General features: G+C 39.5%; 1 protein-coding gene across 4 annotated transcripts in view; it reads right to left on the bottom strand.

Annotated features, from left to right (window-relative positions):
• Positions 1 to 18,940, bottom strand: part of BCAS3 (BCAS3 microtubule associated cell migration factor) — a 572,645-nt gene that overhangs the window by 202,160 nt on the left and 351,545 nt on the right. The window contains exon 24 of one of the 4 annotated variants that reach the window (XM_082679097.1): positions 15,976 to 16,125. The exons of the other annotated variants lie outside the window; for them this stretch is intronic. Within the exon in view, the coding sequence (XP_082535223.1) occupies positions 16,034 to 16,125 (92 nt within the window). The 3' untranslated portion in view covers positions 15,976 to 16,033. Of the gene's footprint in view, positions 1 to 15,975; positions 16,126 to 18,940 lie in introns of those variants that run through there. 4 annotated transcript variants of the gene reach the window in all.

The following is an 18,940-nucleotide window of genomic DNA, read 5'->3' as shown; positions in this document are numbered from 1 at the left end:
CTTTCTTTAAAATGGATTGCTGTCTGTTTATTCTCCTTTCTCATAATTCCTTTATCACCAGTAAAGGGATACTTAAACGATGAGATCTTTAAACTGGCTAGTTGCAGAACATGGACTGTTCTGAAATGTTTGGTGGTGGTGGTGGTTGTTTGTTAATTCCTTTGGAAAACACTAGCAGATTCTACCCACAAATGGGAAGATAGGAGTTCAGATATCACCATGTTACTAAAGAATCTTATAAATGCCGTTGCGTTCTGATACTAAAGTTGATAATGAAGTTAAATAGTGAAGTTTAGCAAAAAATTCAGAAAACAACAAGCCAATACAAGGATTCTAAAGGCATACAGAGGTGGAAAGAATGCATTTCAGGGACCTTTCCCTGGGACTCTGAGATTTGGGGCTAATGAAAAAAGCAAAGGCTAAAGCACACGTGGTCTGTCTAAAAGTACCAAGCTACCTTCTCTTGTGAATTCCAAATTAAGTAAATAGGAGCTGTCACATTACAATGGGGGGGTTGGTGAGGTCAGATCTTTTAAGCACATTGAGTCATCTCTTTCCTTACGATAGTCATAGTAAAAACCGTAACCAATAGAAAACCAAGAGAAAAGGTAATTTTGCCTAGATGTGAACCAGGGTGAAAGGCAGGAGTGATATTCTTAAAGTCTAGTGGAACTGGTGGCAGACTACCCTATGGGGTATTTGGCCACTAACCTTTACGCTTTCCTTGAACATGGCCTCGGTTGCCTTAACTCTAAAATATCAGCCACCAAATCCAATTAGGAGAAGTTATACAAGTAACTGCCACACTGAGAGGTCAGATTAACACTCCTACCTCCTAACACGATGATAACAAGTTAGTCAGAATAGTTGAAAAGACTCACAAAAGATGGAATTATAATCAGAAGAGACTTCTAAAGTGAGGTAATGAGGTGGAGGGCATGGCAGGAAAGGGCCACTCTTATTTGCAGAAGCAACAAGAAGACAAAGAAAGTTCTATGGACAATGGACAGACGAGAAAACTATCAAGGTACTTCCGAGCTCTAGTGAACTCAGGAGGATTAGGAGAAAAACTGTTAGAGTAAGAAGATGGAAGAAAAAAAATTTTTTTATAACTGTATATTGGTTTTTAATTAATTAATTATATTTTTGGCTGCATTGGGTCTTAGTTGCTGCGCATGGGCTTTCTCTAGTTGCGGTGAGCAGGAGCTACTCTGTTGTGGTGTGCGGGCTTCTCACTACGGTGGCTTCTCTTGCTGCGGAGCACGGGCTCTAGGTGTGCGGGCTTCAGTAGTTGAAGCACGCGGGCTCAGTAGCTGTGGCTCGCGGGCTCTAGAGTGCAGGCTCAGTAGTTGTGGCGCATGGGCTTAGTTGCTCCACGGCATGTGGGATCTTCCTGGACCAGGGCTCGAACTTGTGTCCCCTGCATTGGCAGGTGGATTCTTAACCACTACACCACCAGGGATGTCCAGGAAGAAAATTTTTAAAAGAAGGACCAAGGAAAGGCATTATCTCCTGCAATGTCAAGACAGCATAAATAAGAAAGTTCAATAATAAGTGGTTCACATATAGAAAAAAATCTGTGAGGCTGTTGGTAGTTCCTCTGCCATGTGGGGCAATCCTATCTTTCACCGCTTTGTAGAGGGAGGTGTACCCACCAAACTCAAGGGCACCTTTCTCTCCAAAAGGAAAATGACCAGGAATCTGCAGTACTGGGATAGTTTTTGTTTTTTTTTTTGTTTTGTTTTGTTTTTAATGTAACCTCAAGATTTTACACTCTTCATAATAAAATGAAACATGAAGTTTAGAACTGGATCACTTGATTCTCTTATGTCCTTCCAGTTCAAGGAAAGGATAACCTAGTCTGCCTACTATAGCCTCTGCTTCTTGTCATAATGCTGCTCTCTGTGGGCAGAGGATCCTTGCCCTTCTTGTACTGGGTCACATAGTGGGGTTGGTGCTTGCCACACTTCTTACAGGAAGTTCGCTGGGTTTTAGCAACATTCGCCACACTCGGGGTAGCATGATCAGCTCGGAAAGCTGTGGTCTACTGTCATCGCCACTGTATCCACAGTACTTGCAAGAGCCCCCGAAATGGGGCAGTCATTCAAAACGTGGATGCTGAATGATGGAGATCTTTAGAAGCAACGAGAGGATGTGCAGAAGTCCTTAACGTGTTTTGTATTTTTTTAATAGCAGTAGCAAAATTAAAGAAGCAGGAGAAGCAGGAGGCAGTAGTAGCAGCAGCAGTAGCAGCAGCAGTAGCTGTGGTCATCACGGCCTGAAGGGACAAGCTGGCAGTGCAGGTGAAATCTGGTCGTCTAGATGTGGCTCCCCAGAAATCTGTGGCTCAGGGCCTTATCATCAGTAGAGATTTACGCCCCTTCAACCGGGCTCCCAGGAAACTCTGAACTACAAAAGAAGGTTTGAGCGAGGGTGGAAAACCAAGATCTTGAGTAACGGAAGGATTTATAGTCAAGTTTAGCAAGTGAGAAATGAAATGATGAGGTTAAGTACCTTATTAGTAATGCTCAGGTCAGGACCAGGTCAGGACCAGGTCAGGATGGGTTAAGACAGAAGAGCCAGGCCACGAGCTCCAGAAGCAGTCTGGATGGTGCAAGTCATTTTTAAACATGGCCTCAGTTTCCTGAACTCTAAAACAGCAGCCACCAAATCCAATTATTAAAAGGTCTACAAGAGCAAATCCAAGTGTAATCAAGGAAGGCAAAGGAACGGGGAGAGTTGAGAAACCTGTCTGTGGAAGGCAGATAAAAGAGAGGACTGTATTATTTTATCTCGTGATCAATGGGAATTCTACGCCGGGAGCAGAATTTCTATTTCTAGAGCAGGTAGGGCTCTATCACACAGCTTGTCCAATGGTTCCCACTTTTCAGTCCACGCGGGTGGTGGTGATTATTTTTAATGTATTCCTCCTTCAATAAGTCATAAATAAGCTTACCTATTCAAATGACCACAATAAATGATGAGAAATAGCACACTGACCCATAAGCAGCAAAGACCCAGAAGGCAACACTTAAAACATAAACTGCCAAGAGCAACTTGATCGGGTTTCATAAATCAGAGCGACCACGGCCCTAAAAAGTGGGAATGAGAGCTCCAGTAATTGCAGCCTTCTGTCTGGAAGCATACAGTAAAAATAGCCACAGTAAGCACTCCTCCTGACCAATCAATAGACTCCTATTAGCCTCCCGGCCAATTACAGGATGATTGGCTAAGCAAACAAAGAATTATTGGCTGTTTAGCTGGGACTTTATTCAGGCCTCCCTCTTCCCCTGTTTCTCATTCTGTTCCTCTCCTCCCCACCCCCTTTCCTGTGAGGAAAAAAACTTCTGCAAACACCTGATATTCATCTAAGTCTCTGCAGTTGTACAGTCTTGTTAAATTGTTACCACCTTTTCCACAAGCAGTTTTGGCAATTAACCTCATGGCCAGGGACTTCAAAGAAAACAACTGTTGAGTTTAACCTCTCTGAGCTACCATAGATTCTTTTATGATTTTTCCTGAAACACTTTCATCCAGAGAGGAAAAAATGCAGACTGATAAAATGAATGTTTATTTTAATATTTGGTTAATTAAGGAGATGAACGCCTCAGACATGCGCCATAAAGTGGTGTGCTCGCTTCTCAAAGTCTCCACAAAGTGAGGTTTTATTTTAATTTACATTCCCAACACATGTGTGCTTCTCTGCTTGTCCACAAATCCTACATTTGCTGGAATCCAAGGATTTGATACATTTGACCCTCTCTTGCCCCTGTTCACAAATCTCTCATATGTTTCTCCAAACTGTTTATAAGTTCAGAATGAAAAAGGCATGTAAAATTAATGCTAAGAACCAAAGTTGCCGTTAAAAATCTATTTTCATTTTATATTTTTACCCTCATAGATACACTTTTTACATTAAAAGCAAGGCTAATCCCCAACTCTCAGGAGAATAAACTACTAGCAATAAAGATCAAAATATATGACTGAACAAGCAATACAATTCTTCTTGAGTAATCTTGTGGCCTAAGTGTTTCAATGCAATTTATGCTATGTAACCAGCTTTTTACAGCTGTATATAATAATAATCACGGGCCTGATCTTACCAGCTGAAGGCAGGTTTGTGGAGGTGTGTTAACTCCTTCAGGCCACAAAGTTCATATTAGAATTTTAACAAAAGTGATTGAATATTTAGTAGATCCTGAGAACTACAGATTTCTCCTCTGTCTCTGTCAAGGTCAGGCCTTGTAAAATTGCCACTAACACTTTTGCCACTCTGTGAAATGAAGAACTCTACAAACGGTTTAGAGTATTTGTGTAGCTCTTCTAGAAGTACAATGAGGTTGAAATAATAAATCTGCAGCAAAGGCAACAGAGCTTTTGTTTGATATTTATAGTCACCAATACCTTCTTGTTATAATTAACTCCCCTCAAGCCATACATAACTGTTCTCGGGAAGATGACACTCTACGGTACAGTAATACAAGATGTGATAATTTTGTTAAGGGCCTGGCTTTAACCAAACAGCACTTTTCTGCCAAAACTATCCCCAGCTCCATCCCCACAAATCTAGGGGAGAAAGGAGAGAGCCCAGTAACACCGTAGTTTTTGGAGATAGGCCTGGGGGTAAAGCTCTACTTTTGCTACTTATTGGCTATACTGAAAGTGGCCAGATACAAATAACTATCCCTATCTTGTAGGGATGTCGTGAGGATACAACGGGGTTGAGTATATAATGCAAAAGTCACAAACTTTTATTTGGCCTGTACTGGTTTAAAAATCAGGAAATATCCATAAAAATGTGAATTTCCTGTCTCTCTTGACTAAATGGAAGGTCTGGCAACAGCAACATGGAACGGAGTAGCGACAGAACCTTAAATGCAGGTAATTTGCTATATACAGTTCCCCGGCTTAAACCTGGCCATCGGAGCATCTGAGTTTTTGAACCCTCCATGGATAGCTTAAAACAGAGTTTGGAACTGTGTTTGGCGCACAGTGTTTGGTACATAGTAAGTACTCAATAAAAGAACTACTACACCAAATAAAATCCGTTGACTCCAAAATGGAGAGAGGTTTCACAGGTATCAGCTAAACATTTTACGTGGCACAGAATACATTAAGTGCTGGAAATAATTTTTTAAAACGTCCATGTATTTTGTTTTTATATATATATTTGGAAAGTTTTTTGAAAACAGCATATATATGTATATGTGCTGTCTTCAGACCTTCCAAATATCTCTACGATCTAAAGCTCCTATAGCACTTACTTTTTATCAAGCTTCTTCTGGAATTTAGCACATACGATTTTGTATTGGTATTTGCATCCCTAACCAACTTGTAAGCTCAAGTGTGTATTCCCAAAGCATTGTTGAGAACATAAAAATACCTCTAATTCAGGCAACTCAGGAAACCACTAGTCTCAAACAAGGAAACAGGTGAGTGCTACTTCAGAAGAATACTTGCTGAGAGGTAGAAGTCTGTTAGATCTACGCTGATAAAAGAAACACCTGTAATTAGGAATGCTGTACACAGCTAACTGTATCAGCAGAAGTGTTTGAAAAGTTTTCGTTTCTTCAGTAAACTAATATTTAAGATACCAATTTGTATAACAAAATTTACTTCCAGATAGTTCAATTCCGCATCAGCATACATTTGGAATTAGCGGGATCCAAATTAGGGACTTGATGGTGTTATCACCCTTTCACTGGGATCACGAGGATTACAAGGAAAAAAATTGAAGAACATAGTGGAAGAGCGAAGCCTAGAATTCAAATCTGTCTCTCTAGCGGCAGGATTCTCTCATTTTTACTTTAATTACAGTCCCATACTCAAAGCCAGGCAAACAACCTACCATTTTGATTAGGTTGTCTCAGACAGCTGGGGAGGGAGTGGGTAGAAATAGGCCTATGAGGTCAGTCATTATAAACAATCTGTGTTCAAAAGCAATTTTCAGACCGACCCAAACTGGTTCACAAGTACATAAGTGATCCTGTGCTACAAACAGTAACGCACCAGCTGTCTGTCTGGGGTAGACTGTGCAGAGAGGGATGAGTCCTCTGTAGAAGAGCTGAGAGGCTGCAGGGAAAAAGACAAAAATATGTCTCTACCAAGAAGAAGACAAAAGGCAACCTCAAATTTCAGGAGCATCTTAGCAGCAGCCAGGGAAGGTTTGGCAGTTTCTGCAAACAAGTGGCCTGGGTTGAAATTTGTGAAGGAAGAAAAAAAATGAAATCTGTCATGAACATGAAGTTCAGATCAAACCTAAAACTTCCTCTGTCCACTCTTGTTAAGAGGACTTTCCTATTCAGCAGAACTCTCCAGAGAGCCAAGTGATTTCTGGTCATTCTCACGGCGATAGTTCGCCTTTTCTTCCTTTTTAATTTTTATATTCTTTGTCAACTTGAGTCAAAGGGGGAGGGATATTTTTGCTGAACATTTAAGAACGATTTTAAGAAGGAACATTAAATGACACGAGGCTCTGGTGCTATGCTGTACAGTTCAATGAACTCCCGCGCAGATCAGCAAGATGGTTGGAAATGCCTCTCTCCGTCTGTTTTTCATCTCCAAAGTCTGTGTACTCAGTAGAGTGTGAAGAGAGCCTCTCTTTTCTTCAGAACATTCTCCCAACGGTCCTGCCCCCACCCCCACTCCCTCTCCGAAGCCCCTGCAGCAGAGAACAGGAACTAGAGCAAATGCTTTTGTGAATTAAGAGATCTTGTGAGCGTAAATTTAGTCAGGCTGCTCCTTTCTGCAGGCCAGACCCCGCTGCTGCCCCAGGATGTGAACTGTCAGTTTGCATAGCTGGTGATGAGTTGCAGAACCATCAGCAAAGGTGAAGACGGCAGAAACAAGAAAGATTCAAGACTGGTGGAAATCATTTCACAAGGAAAATTTCAGCCATCAGTGGGAGGAAGCTTTGAAAAATGCTGCCATTTCCGAGTCAGAATGAAGGAAAAATTAAATTACTGCCGGTGAGGCGAGCCAAAGTTGCATCTCCCTCCAGGGAGAGTTTTGATAATGGTAAACATTTGACAGCTGGCCTGGAGTTGTTATCTTGTTCTAACAGTTGTTATGGTCTAAATGAATATTTCTGATAAGGAAAGAGAAAGAAAAATTTAAACACTTTTATATTTTTTCTGTTTTAAACCTTAGGGGGTAAGCCAAACAAGTTTAGAGACACCAAGAACGTACTCCAAATGCTGGAATGATCCTGGTCTGGAAATCTCACCAGTATCATTATTTCCATTAATCTAGATGATGTAATTCTTTGATGTAAATCAACTTACTAAGAAATTATCTTTAACCTTTAGCTTCCTCCGCCACTCAAAAACCATTCCAATTGTTGACTTGAAGTCAAGAAAATAAAGCGTTAATAAAAGCAAATGTAAAAGTCCAAGAACAGAAGCTCAAGACCATGCAGAGAAATGCTGTATTGTTACAGAATCGATTTTTTAGCTACTGAGGATCAATCATCAGAAAATTTTAATCTCTCACAGATTTTATTATTTTATGAAAACTATTGGGCCAAATATTTCAGAAAGGTAACAGAAATAAAGCAGCCAAAAGAAAGAATTTTAAACTTAAAAAGGACTGTTTACTGAGTGTCTGAGGGTTTTGCATCACCAGGAGATGCAGAGTGCCTGGAGGGATATTTCATTATAAAACACTTGCTCAATTCCTATATATAGCATAAGAAAACAAGTCTGAGTTATTGTCTGAAATGTTCCAGGTCTTCACAGGCACTGGATCTATCACGGTATCTAGACATGAGCGCAGAAGGCTCGGAGGAGATGGGAAGCAGTCCGGCTACCTTATATGGATCTGCTGATAGTTGTGTCCTCAGAGAAAGCATTGAAGTCCTGAGAATACTATAACCCTCTCCATCTACGTTAAAAAAGAATATCTACACTCCTAAATTTATTCTGCCTCTGACATGCTACCAGATGGGAGTTTATCCCGGGTCAAGAAAAGAGGGACCATGGCAAAAAGCAAAGAGAAGGAAGGAATCAGAACACTGTCCTCCTCTGGAATGAACAGAAACGTAGAAGTTATTTTCAGCAAATTTTATAAAATTGGTACTTTACTTGCCTAAAGTATAACTGGCGTGAAGTCTGGGAAATTTAGTATAATATTTAGCATTCAGAAACAAATTCTTTGAGCATCTGCTTGGGGCTACAAATTGAGCATTTGGTCTCCCATCTTCACACACCACGGGAATCAGCCCACCTAATCTGTAGGTATCCTATATTTCTGTCGCTTGTATACTCAGAATGCATTTTTGCAAACATCATGCCCTAACCAAAGGAAACCTTTACCCAAAGTCTTTCCCTATTTTTCTTTAAAAAACAAAACCAGAAAAATCTACCTTGATTCTTGTATTTGTGGGAAGTAAGAGTTTCATTATTTTTTTCCCCAGGGACCCTGCCCTGCCTTAGTAGGAAAGTATATAAATCGATATTAAAGTATGGTATTTTGAGAATGTTTCAAAGTAAGGTCAAACTGGTGTTAAAAACCTTACTAGTGAAGGCTAAAATAACAGTCTGGCTGAACAGTCTTAAGTGCAGCTGACTCCAATTACTAAGTACATCCTAGCGATTTTTTTTTTACTAACAAGAACAATGCAAGCAAGTCTTTGAGTTCAAAAATAATGTCAAAGAGAAGTTACTCATAAGAGAAATTAGATGAATTATCCCAACACTGCAGCCATATAGGCAGCTGACAGTTAGCTTCAGCACTGGAAAAGTTGAGTCCTTTCTTTAACAAATATTCAGAAAAAAGAGAGGAAGGAGATTCTAAGAGGGAATAAACGCGAGGAAAAAATGCTTCTCTTGACTAAAACATCCAAGAGACTTTTGGATAAGAAAACATATACATAATCTAACCACTACAAAATCATGAAAACAGGGCTTTCAAATTAAATTTCTAAAACATTTTATTATGAAGGATTTTGAACATACACCAAAATAGACAGAAAAATATAATAAAACCCAAGCATCCTTCACACCACCCAACAACCATCAAGCCATGGCCAATCCTGCCCCATCCACATCCACCTCTCTCCTCCTGTATTATTTTGAGGCAAATTCCAGATGTCATCAAATCAGACACAGTACATGAAAAAGCAGAGACCCTTCAAGTACACTATTCCACAGTGACGGCCTCTTTCGGCCTTCACGTCCACCCAAAAATCATTTTTTTCTGATGATAAACTTCTCCCCTTCCCCATAGGTCGTTGTTACTAGTACTAACTACCCAGGGCACTACCTGAATCTAGTTTGTTTTTTGTTTTTGCCATGTGGCATGCGGGATCTTGGTCCCCTGACCAGGGATTGAACCCCTGACCCCTTCAATGGAAGCATGGAGTCCTAACCACTGGACCGCCAGGGATTTCCCTACATGAATCTAGATAAACCTAGCATGTCTCAGATACACAGGACTTTTGTTTGACATGAGGGCTGATGACCTCCATATACCCTTCCATTCTTAAAAGTCTATGACTCCTCTATGCAAACAGATATTTTGGACCAGTGTTCCTCCATTACCAAAACTGGGGTCACATCGTCTGGCACCAAGAAAGACACTCTACAGTGGTCAAGGAAGTACAGCGGTGAAGACATCAGCTTCAGTCATACAGACCTGGTTGTAAATTTGGCTCTGCCAATTACTAACTTTGTATCCTTGGGCAAGTTCCCTGTCTCCTCATCTCTAAAACTGGAATAATAATTCCCTCATAGAATTGTTGAGAAGATTAAATGAAATAATACGTGTAGAGTGCTTAGCCAAGAATAATAAATAATAAATGGTAGCTTACTTTTAAGAATTAAGTAAGAGAATCTTACATGTGATAAATACCAATAAAGAGAGGAGGTATGTATAAGGTGGAAAGGAGGAAGTGAAGGAAGAAATGGGGGTAAAAATATTCCATTTTTGTAAATCATAACCCTCAACAAACTTCTTTTAAGAACTTAAGTATTTCAGTATAATTGTTTAATGGGAACTTTCAATAAGCTCATAATCTAAAACAAAGGTGCTTCAACCTGTTTATAACTGTCGATCCTTAAAAAATCGAATGTCACATACACAAATGTAAGGAGCCTTGGTTGAAGAATGTAATATTAGGGCTTCCCTGGTGGCGCAGTGGTTGAGAGTCCGCCTGCTGATGCAGGGGACATGGGTTCGTGCCCCGGTCCGGGAAGATCCCACATGCCGCGGAGCGGCTGGGCCTGTGAGCCATGGCCACTGAGCCTGCGCGTCCGGAGCCTGTGCTCCGCAACGGGAGAGGCCACAACAGTGAGAGGCCCGCGTACCGCAAAAAAAAAAAAAAAAAAAAAAAGAATGTAATATTAATATATTACATTATATTACATATAATTATATAATTAATTATATTAGTATTAATATATCGGGGTAAGGACTCAGGATAGAGGATGAATGCTTGCTGCCTGATCTAAATGAACCAGCCCAGTGCATCTGTACAGGTGAGCCACAGCAAAGCCAAGAAGTGACAGTACTGATAATGGAAAGTAGCAGTGGCGGCAATGGTCTCTCACTTGGCTTCAGCCTGCACCGTTTCAGTATTATACTTTTGAAAAAAATCACTCAGATGAACAAAGGGCATGGGGAGGCATGCTTTTCGTTCACTTAACATTTGCCAGGACACTTGCAGATTGGGACAAAATGTATCTTCAATCATGCACTACCAAATAACTACATTACAATCTGTAATGTGCCCAATGTCATACAGTCATTTAATAAGGAAAAGAACGGACATCCACATTTTATGTAAGAACAGTCTACCTACTTATTAATTAAAAAATCACAAACTAGAAGCTTTTTGCTGACTTTATAATGAGTATTCTTTTCTTTCTCTCTCTCTCTCTCTATTTTGCATTCCAAAGTTGTACAAAAGTTATCCTAAGATGGCCAAATGCCAGAGCACTGTTTCTTGGGGTCGAGGGGCGGGGATGGAGAGGAAAGATTAGCAACCTTTTTTTCCGAATTTTATTTATTTTTATACAGCAGGTTCTTATTATTTATCTATTTTTAAAATTTTTATTTATTTACTTTTCGCTGTGTGGGGTCTTTGTTGCTGGGTGCGGGCTTTCTCTAGTTGTGGCGAGCGGGGGCTACTCTTCGTTGTGGTGCTCGGGCTTTTCATTGCAGTGGCTTCTCCTGTTGCAGAGCACAGGCTCTATGCGTGCGGGCTTCAGTAGTTGTGGCACGTGGGCTCAGTAGTTGTGTCTCGCGGGCTCTAGAGCGCAGGCTCAGTAGTTGTGGTGCACGGGCTTAGTTGCTCTGAGGCATGCGGGATCTTCCCGGACCAGGGCTCGAACCCATGTCCCCTGCATTGGCAGGTGGATTCTTAACCACTGTGCCACCAGGGAAGTCCTAGTTACCTATTTTATACATATTAGTGTATATATGTCAATCCCTATCTCCCAATTCATCCCACCACCACCACTACCACCCCCCACTGCCCCACTTTCCCTCCTTGGTGTCCATACATTTGTTCTCTACATCTGTGTCTCTATTTCTGCCTTGCAAACCAGTTCATCTGCACCATTTTTCTAGATTCCACATATATGCGTTATGTGGCTTTACAAATCAAGCCTCTCTTGGTGTGATTACCAGGTAAATGGCTGACTGTGATAACCACTTAACAAGGTTACTTTTCTTTAGCCTTTACCACACCTATTCAATCCTGCTGCTAGGACAGTCTTCCTAAACAGATCACTCATCACCTCAAACACTTTTCATTCCTTGTCCTCTATTCCAACTCTTCTACCAGCACTTTCCTTTCACTGTCTGGTCATAACCTCCCTAGACAGCTGAAGCTCCCAAACTTCCCCGCACATATCCCCTCCTATATATTCAAAGCAGACTCCAGGTTGTCCTCAAATTATTATGTGTCTGACTTGGTGCCTTTGCTTCTTGCCAATAGGAGTCCATTTCTTGAATCTTTACCTATCAAAATTCTACCTATTTCTCAAAATTTAGCTCAAATGGCTTTTTTTTTTTTTTTTCACACAACTGTCTCTCATCGCCCCAGTTAGAACTCATCTTTCCCTTATTTGTACTCTGAGAGGACTTGATTGGTCTTGTACTATGGTCACTAGAGTTTGATTTTTATCCCCTGAATTCCAAGTTTCTAAGGGTCAGGGAGCATACCCTTTTCATTTTTTGTACCCCTTAGAGCATGGAGCACAGTGACTTTTAATCACACTGAACTGTGCTGCATATTTGATATCTAGGAAACCATCAGTAATAACATTTACATCTTTTCTGATAAGCAGTCCACACAAGGAATTCTTTGAGGGAAATTTCTTAACTGGCTCACCAACTCCTGGACTTTATGGTTTCTGCTACAAAGCCCCCACTGAGCCCATCTGATATACGCACAGTACACAGAAAGAGCAGCCAATTTTCTCCTGACAGAGTGAGTAAGAAACTGAAGAAGGAAGACACATGTGTAGGAGGAAATACCAAAACCACAAATATGGAAACAGTGTTTGTGAACCTCTTTCAGCCAGATCACAGACATCTTTAATTTCATCACACTTCCTTAAAAGGAGCAAGTCGGGAAATGGGGAAGGGAAAAAAATATCTTTATGCTTTTTTTTTCTTTTAAAGTCTTCCAAATTTTTAGATTAGGTCATCTGTAACTCTAAGGAGAATAATGTATAATCTTTGAGAATGCACCTTACGTTTCTTGGCCTTTTGGCTAAGATCAAGTGAAGAATGCACCTAGACTTCAGAATTTCAACCACTAGCAATTAATACAAGGTACATGCTAGGGCAAAATAAACATAAATAAAAAATTAACAGGAACTCTTGTTGGTTATCCATTTTAAATGCAGCACGAAATGCACATACTATTACTTTTAAAATATAACCACGGGACTTCCCTGGTGGCTCCGTGGTTAAGAATCCACCTGCCAATGCAGGGGACATGGGTTTGAGTCTGGGAAGATCCCACATGCTGCGGAGCAATTAAGCCCGTGTGCCACAACTACTGAGCCTGTGTGCCACAACTACCGAGCCTGTGTGCCACAACTACTGAGCCTGCACACCACAACTACTGAAGCCCTCATGCCTAGAGCCTGTGCTCCACAACACGAGAAGCCACCGCAACGAGAAGCCCGTGCACTGCAACGAAGAGTAGCCCCCACTCGCCGCAACGAGAGAGAGCCCACGCACAGCAACGAAGACCCAACGCAGCCAAAAATAAATAAATAAATAAAATAAAACTACCCTCGGGGGAAATCTAAGAGTTACTACTACAAACACACATATGCCAAAGCACACGTGCAGGCCCCAGTCCTTCCACCACCACGGACCCCTTTCTGTCCCCACCTCCCAGTTATATTTCTAAAATGGCACTTGGGATTGACATATACACAGTGCTATATTTAAAATAGACAACTATGGGACTTCCCTGGCAGTCCAGTGGTTAAGACTTCATCTTCCAATGCAGGGGGTGCAGGTTTGATCCCTGGTTGGGGAGCTAAGATCCCACATGCCTCGTGGCCAAAAACCCAAAACAAAACAGAAGCAATATTGTAACAAATAAAGACTTAAAAAATGGTCCACATCAAAAAAGAAATAGTAATACAAATAAAAAAAATAACATAGATAACCATCAGGACTTACTGTATAGCACAGGGCACTCTGCTCAATATTAACAATAGTAACAATCTATTACTAGGGAAAAGAATTTGAAAAAGAATAGATACAAGTATATGTATAACTGAATCACTTTGCTGTACACCTGAAACTAACACAACATTGCTAATCAGCTATACTCCAATATAAAATAAAAAGTCAAAAAGAAAACAATAACTCTTGAAAATCCAAAAATAAAACTCATCTCTGTCTCCTTATAATTGAGTTGCTTTTTTCCTAGATCTAATAGACGTAATGAACACACAAGCAAAGGCAAAAAATGAGTTTAAATATAACTTGTCAAAGATAATAGCTAATTTAGGGTGGCATTTGAAATAAAGTGTTTCTCTCCTTTTTATGAATGTGTTGCTGATGAAAATTTTACAACTTAATATTTTTATACTCATCATAATTAAAATATTATGAATACGAAAAGTATTCCAAAACACTACATCTTCTTTTCTTTTTTTTAAAAATTTTTACTGCATTGGGTCTGTTGCTGTGCGTGGGCTTTCTCTAGTTGTGGTGAGCAGGGGCTACTCTTTGTTGTGGTGCACAGGCTTCTCATTGTGGTGGCTTCTCCCGTTGCAGAGCACGGGCTCTAGGTGTGCGGGCTTCAGTAGTTGTGGCACGTGAGCTCAGTAGTTTTGGCACACGGGCTTAGTTGCTCCGTGGCACGTGGGATCTTCCTAGATCAGGGCTTGAACCTGTGTCCCCTGCATTGGCAGGTGGATTCTCAACCACTGTGCCACCAGGGAAGTCCCCCAAAACACTACATCTTCTGAAAGCAATATCCCCAAAGAAGAAAAATTTTGTTAGTTTTCTGCTGAATTCCTAAATATAGCTGTCATTTGGACCAAGAGCCAAAAATCAAATGTTATGGTAAGAATTCCTAGCATTTCAACAAAGTAAGACTCTTACTCCAACAACAATTCTTAAACACCTAAAACAATCAAATACACTACATTCTCCATTTTATTTCTCAATGTCTCAACATTGCCCCTGGATGGACAATTTATTTTATCACTATAATAATCAAGTCAACAGAAAAATGCAAAATTGCTTACTAGAAAATGTTTATAATTGTTGAAGTATATCCCCTACAGAGTAAGTTTGTCCTTCTACAAGTCACATAGCTGTAGTATAACAATAACTTATTCAATTGTGCTGTGAAAGTAGATATTCCTACACTCTCCATATGTATTCAACACTGGTCATTTATTCAATCTAAGACTGGGCTCCCTTTACTCAATCTGAAACTGGGGCCTCTGACCCCTAAGATATTTTCTGGGGTTAAGCTTAGATTTGTGGTTTTATCAAAGTGAAGACTTCTAAAGCTATGCTGTCCAATCTGATTGTCAGTAGACACAAATGGCTATTTAAATTTCAATGAATCATAATTAAATTTGAAATATAGTTCCTTAGTTACATTCATCACCCCTCCAGTGCTCAAAGGCTACACGTGGCTCTCATATTGGACAGCAAAGATCTAGCACTTTTCCATCATCACTGAAAGTTCTATTGCACAGTGCCATTCTAAGGATGACCGGTCTTATAGGTCATATTTGCTTTAGTGCCATGGCTTCAAGACAAAGTGAAAGATAGAACTGATAATGCCACCTATCAAGTTTGTTCTTTTATTTCTAGGCTGAGACTCAAATCGTTATGATGTTTCAGACTAGAGTCCCCACCACCTCAGGATCTAAAAACATGAAAAAAAAAAAGTGGTCCCTTGGCAGACTCAAAGAAAACAAACCAACCAAAACAACTACAACTACAACAAAACAAAAACTCCACCATGGTCCATAGAGCATATGGGCTGTTCTACCAATGAGAAACTCAGTGCTAAGCATTTTGGACAAAAATAGTGTTCCCCTTATTTAAAAAATCCTCACATCTGCTATATACACATATTGTCCTTAGTAGGTATGTGCATTTTTGCCTAACCAAGAAGATAGGCTTCCTCTGGCTAATAACTGGCTTGCGGAAGCAACATGGTCAAATGATACAAACAAAGGTTTTGAAACCAGATAGGAGCTAAGTCCTGTATCCCTTCATACATGCTCACTAGTTACATGACTTTTGAGCAAGTTACTGAATCTCTCTACATCTGAATTTGCCAAAAAAGAAAGAAGCAAAACTCAGGTCAACTTCCCAGGCTTGTTCAGTATTAAGAAGATAATGTATGTTTGGCATCAACTAGCACAGTATGTGACACAAGGAGTTGCACCAGCAACTATTCTACAAGACAAAAAAAACACAAAACACTCATTCACAGTACACAATAACAGTGCCACTGGTAACAGCTATTAATAAACCAAATCTTTTTATTTAAAAACAGCTTTATTGAGCTATATCTGACTCATCAAACAAATCACGCTTTTGAAGTGGAAAACTTCCCTAACATGGGAAAGGAAATAGTCACCCAGGTCCAGGAAGCACAGAGAGTCCCATACAGGATAAACCCTAGGAAAAACACACCAAGACACATGTTAATCAAACTAACAAAAATTAAATTCAAAGAAAAATTATTAAAAGCAGCAAGGGAAAAACAAAAAATAACATACAAGGAATCCCCATAAGGTTATCAGCTGATTTTTCAGTGGAAACACTGCAGCCCAGAAGGAAGTGGCAGGATGTACTTAAAATGATGAAAGAGAAAAACCTACAACCAAGATTACTCTACCCAGCAAGGATCATATTCAAATTCGAGGGAGAAGTCAAAAGCTTTTCAGACAAACAAAAGCTAAGAGAATTCAGAACCACCAAACCAGCTTTACAACACATGCTAAAGAAACTTCTCTAAGCAGAAAACACAACAGAAGAAAAAGACACACACAAAAAAACCCCAAAACAATTAAGAAAATGGTCATAGGAACATAGATATCAATAACAACCTTGAATGTAAATGGATTAAATGCCCCAACCAAAAGACACAGACTCGCTGAATGGACACAAAAACAAGACAGCATATATATATATGCTGTCTACAAGAGACCCACTTCAGAACTAGGGACATGTACAGACTGAAAGTGAAGGGATGAAAAAAGATATTCCATGCAAATGGAAATCAAATGAAAGCTGAAGCAGCAATACTTGTATCAGGTAAAACAGACTTTAACATAAAGACTGTTACAAGAGATAAGGAGGGACACTACATAATGACCAAAGGATCAATCCAAGAATAAGATATAACAATTATAAATGTTTATGCACCCACCACAGGAGCACCTTAACACATAAGGCAAATGCTAACAACCATGAAAGGAGAAATCGACAGTAACCCAATAATATTAGGGGACTTTAACACACCACTTACACCAACGGACAGATCATCCAAACAGAAAATAAATAAGGAAACACAAGCTTTAAATGACACAATAGACCAGACAGATCTAATTGGTATTTATAGAACATTCCACCCAAAAGTGGCAGAATACACTTTCCTCTCAAGTGCACATGGAACATTCTCCTGGATAGATCACATCTTGGGTCACAAATCAAGCCTCAGAAAATTTAAGAAAACTGAAATCGTATCAAGCATCCTTTCTGACCACAACGCTATGAGATTGGAAATCAATTACAGGAAAAAATCTGTAAAAAAAAAACAAACACACACATGGAGGCTAAACAGTACGCTACTAAATAACCAAGAGATCACTGAAGAACTCAAAGAAGAAATAAAAAAATACATAGAAACAAATGACAACAAAAACATGATGACCCAAAACCTATGGGATGCAGCAAAAGCAGTTCTAAGAGGGAAGTTTATAGCAATTTAATCGCATCTCAAGAAACAAGAAAAATCTCAAGTAAACAATCTAACCCTACACTTAAAACAACTAGAGAAAGAAGAACAAAGAAAACCCAAAGTCAGTGGAAGGAAAGAAATCATAAAGATCAGAGCAGAAATAAATGAAATAGAAACAAAGAAAATAATAGCAAAGGTCAATAAAACTAAAAGCTGGCTCTTTGAGAAGATAAACAAAATTGATAAACACTTAGCCAGACTCCTCAAGAAAAGAGGGAGAGGATGCAAATCAATAAAATTAGAAATGAAAAAGGAGAAATCACAACCAACACTGCAGAAATACAAAGGATTATAAGAGACCACTACAAACAACTATATGCCAATAAAATGGACAACCACGAAGAAATGGACAAATTCTTGGAAAGGTACAATTTTCCAAGACTGAACCAGGAAGAATTAGAAAATATAAACAGACCTATCACAAGTAATGAAATTGAAACCGTAAGTAAAAATCTTCCAACAAACAAAAGTCCAGGACCGGATGGCTTCACAGGCGAGTTCTATCAAACATTTAGAGATGAGCTAACACGGATCCTTCTCAAACTCTTCCAAACAATGGCAGAGGGAGAAACACTCCCAAATTCATTCAACAAAGCCAACATCACCCTGATAACAAAACCAGAAAAAGATATCACAAAAAAGAAAATTATAAACCAGTATCACTGATGAACATAGATGCAAAAATCCTGAACAAAAAACAAGCAAACAGAATCCAACAGCACATTAAAAGGATCATACACCACGATCAAGTGGGATTTATCCCAGGGATGCAAGGATTCTTCAATATATGCAAATCAATCAATATGATACACCACATTAACAAATTAAGAAATAAAAACCATATGATCATCTCAGTAGATGCAGAAAAAGCTTTTGACAAAATTCAACACCATTTATGATAAAAACTCTCCACAAAATGGGCATAGAGGGAACCTACCTCAACATAATAAAGGCCATATATGACAAACCCACAGCAAGCATCATACTCAATGGTGAAAAACTGAAAGCATTTCTACTAGGATCAGGAACAAGACAAGGATGGCCATTCTCGCCACTCTTATTCACCATAGTTTTGGAAGTCCTAGCCACGGCCATCAGAGAAGAAAAAGAAATAAAAGGAATACAAATTGGAAAAGAAGAAGTAAAACTGTCACTATTTGCCAATGACATGATATTATACATAGAAAATCCTAAATATGCCACCAGATAACTACTAGAACTAATCAGTGAATTTGGTAAGGTTGCAGGATACAACATTAATGCACACAAATCTCTGGCATTCCCATACACCAACAATGAAAAATCAGAAAGAGAAATTAAGGAAACACTCCCATTTACCCCTGCAACAAAAAGAATAAAATACCTAGGAATAAACGTGCCTAAGGAGGCAAAAGATTTGTACTCAGAAAACTGTAAAACACTGATGAAAGGAATCAAAGATGACATAAACAGATGGAGAAATATACCATG

Source organism: Grampus griseus, assembly GCF_964374135.1.
Source record: "Grampus griseus genome assembly, chromosome: 20".
Taxonomy (NCBI): domain Eukaryota; kingdom Metazoa; phylum Chordata; class Mammalia; order Artiodactyla; family Delphinidae; genus Grampus; species Grampus griseus.
Note: the sequence above shows the minus strand (reverse complement) of the source record. Positions and strands in the feature narration are given on the sequence as shown.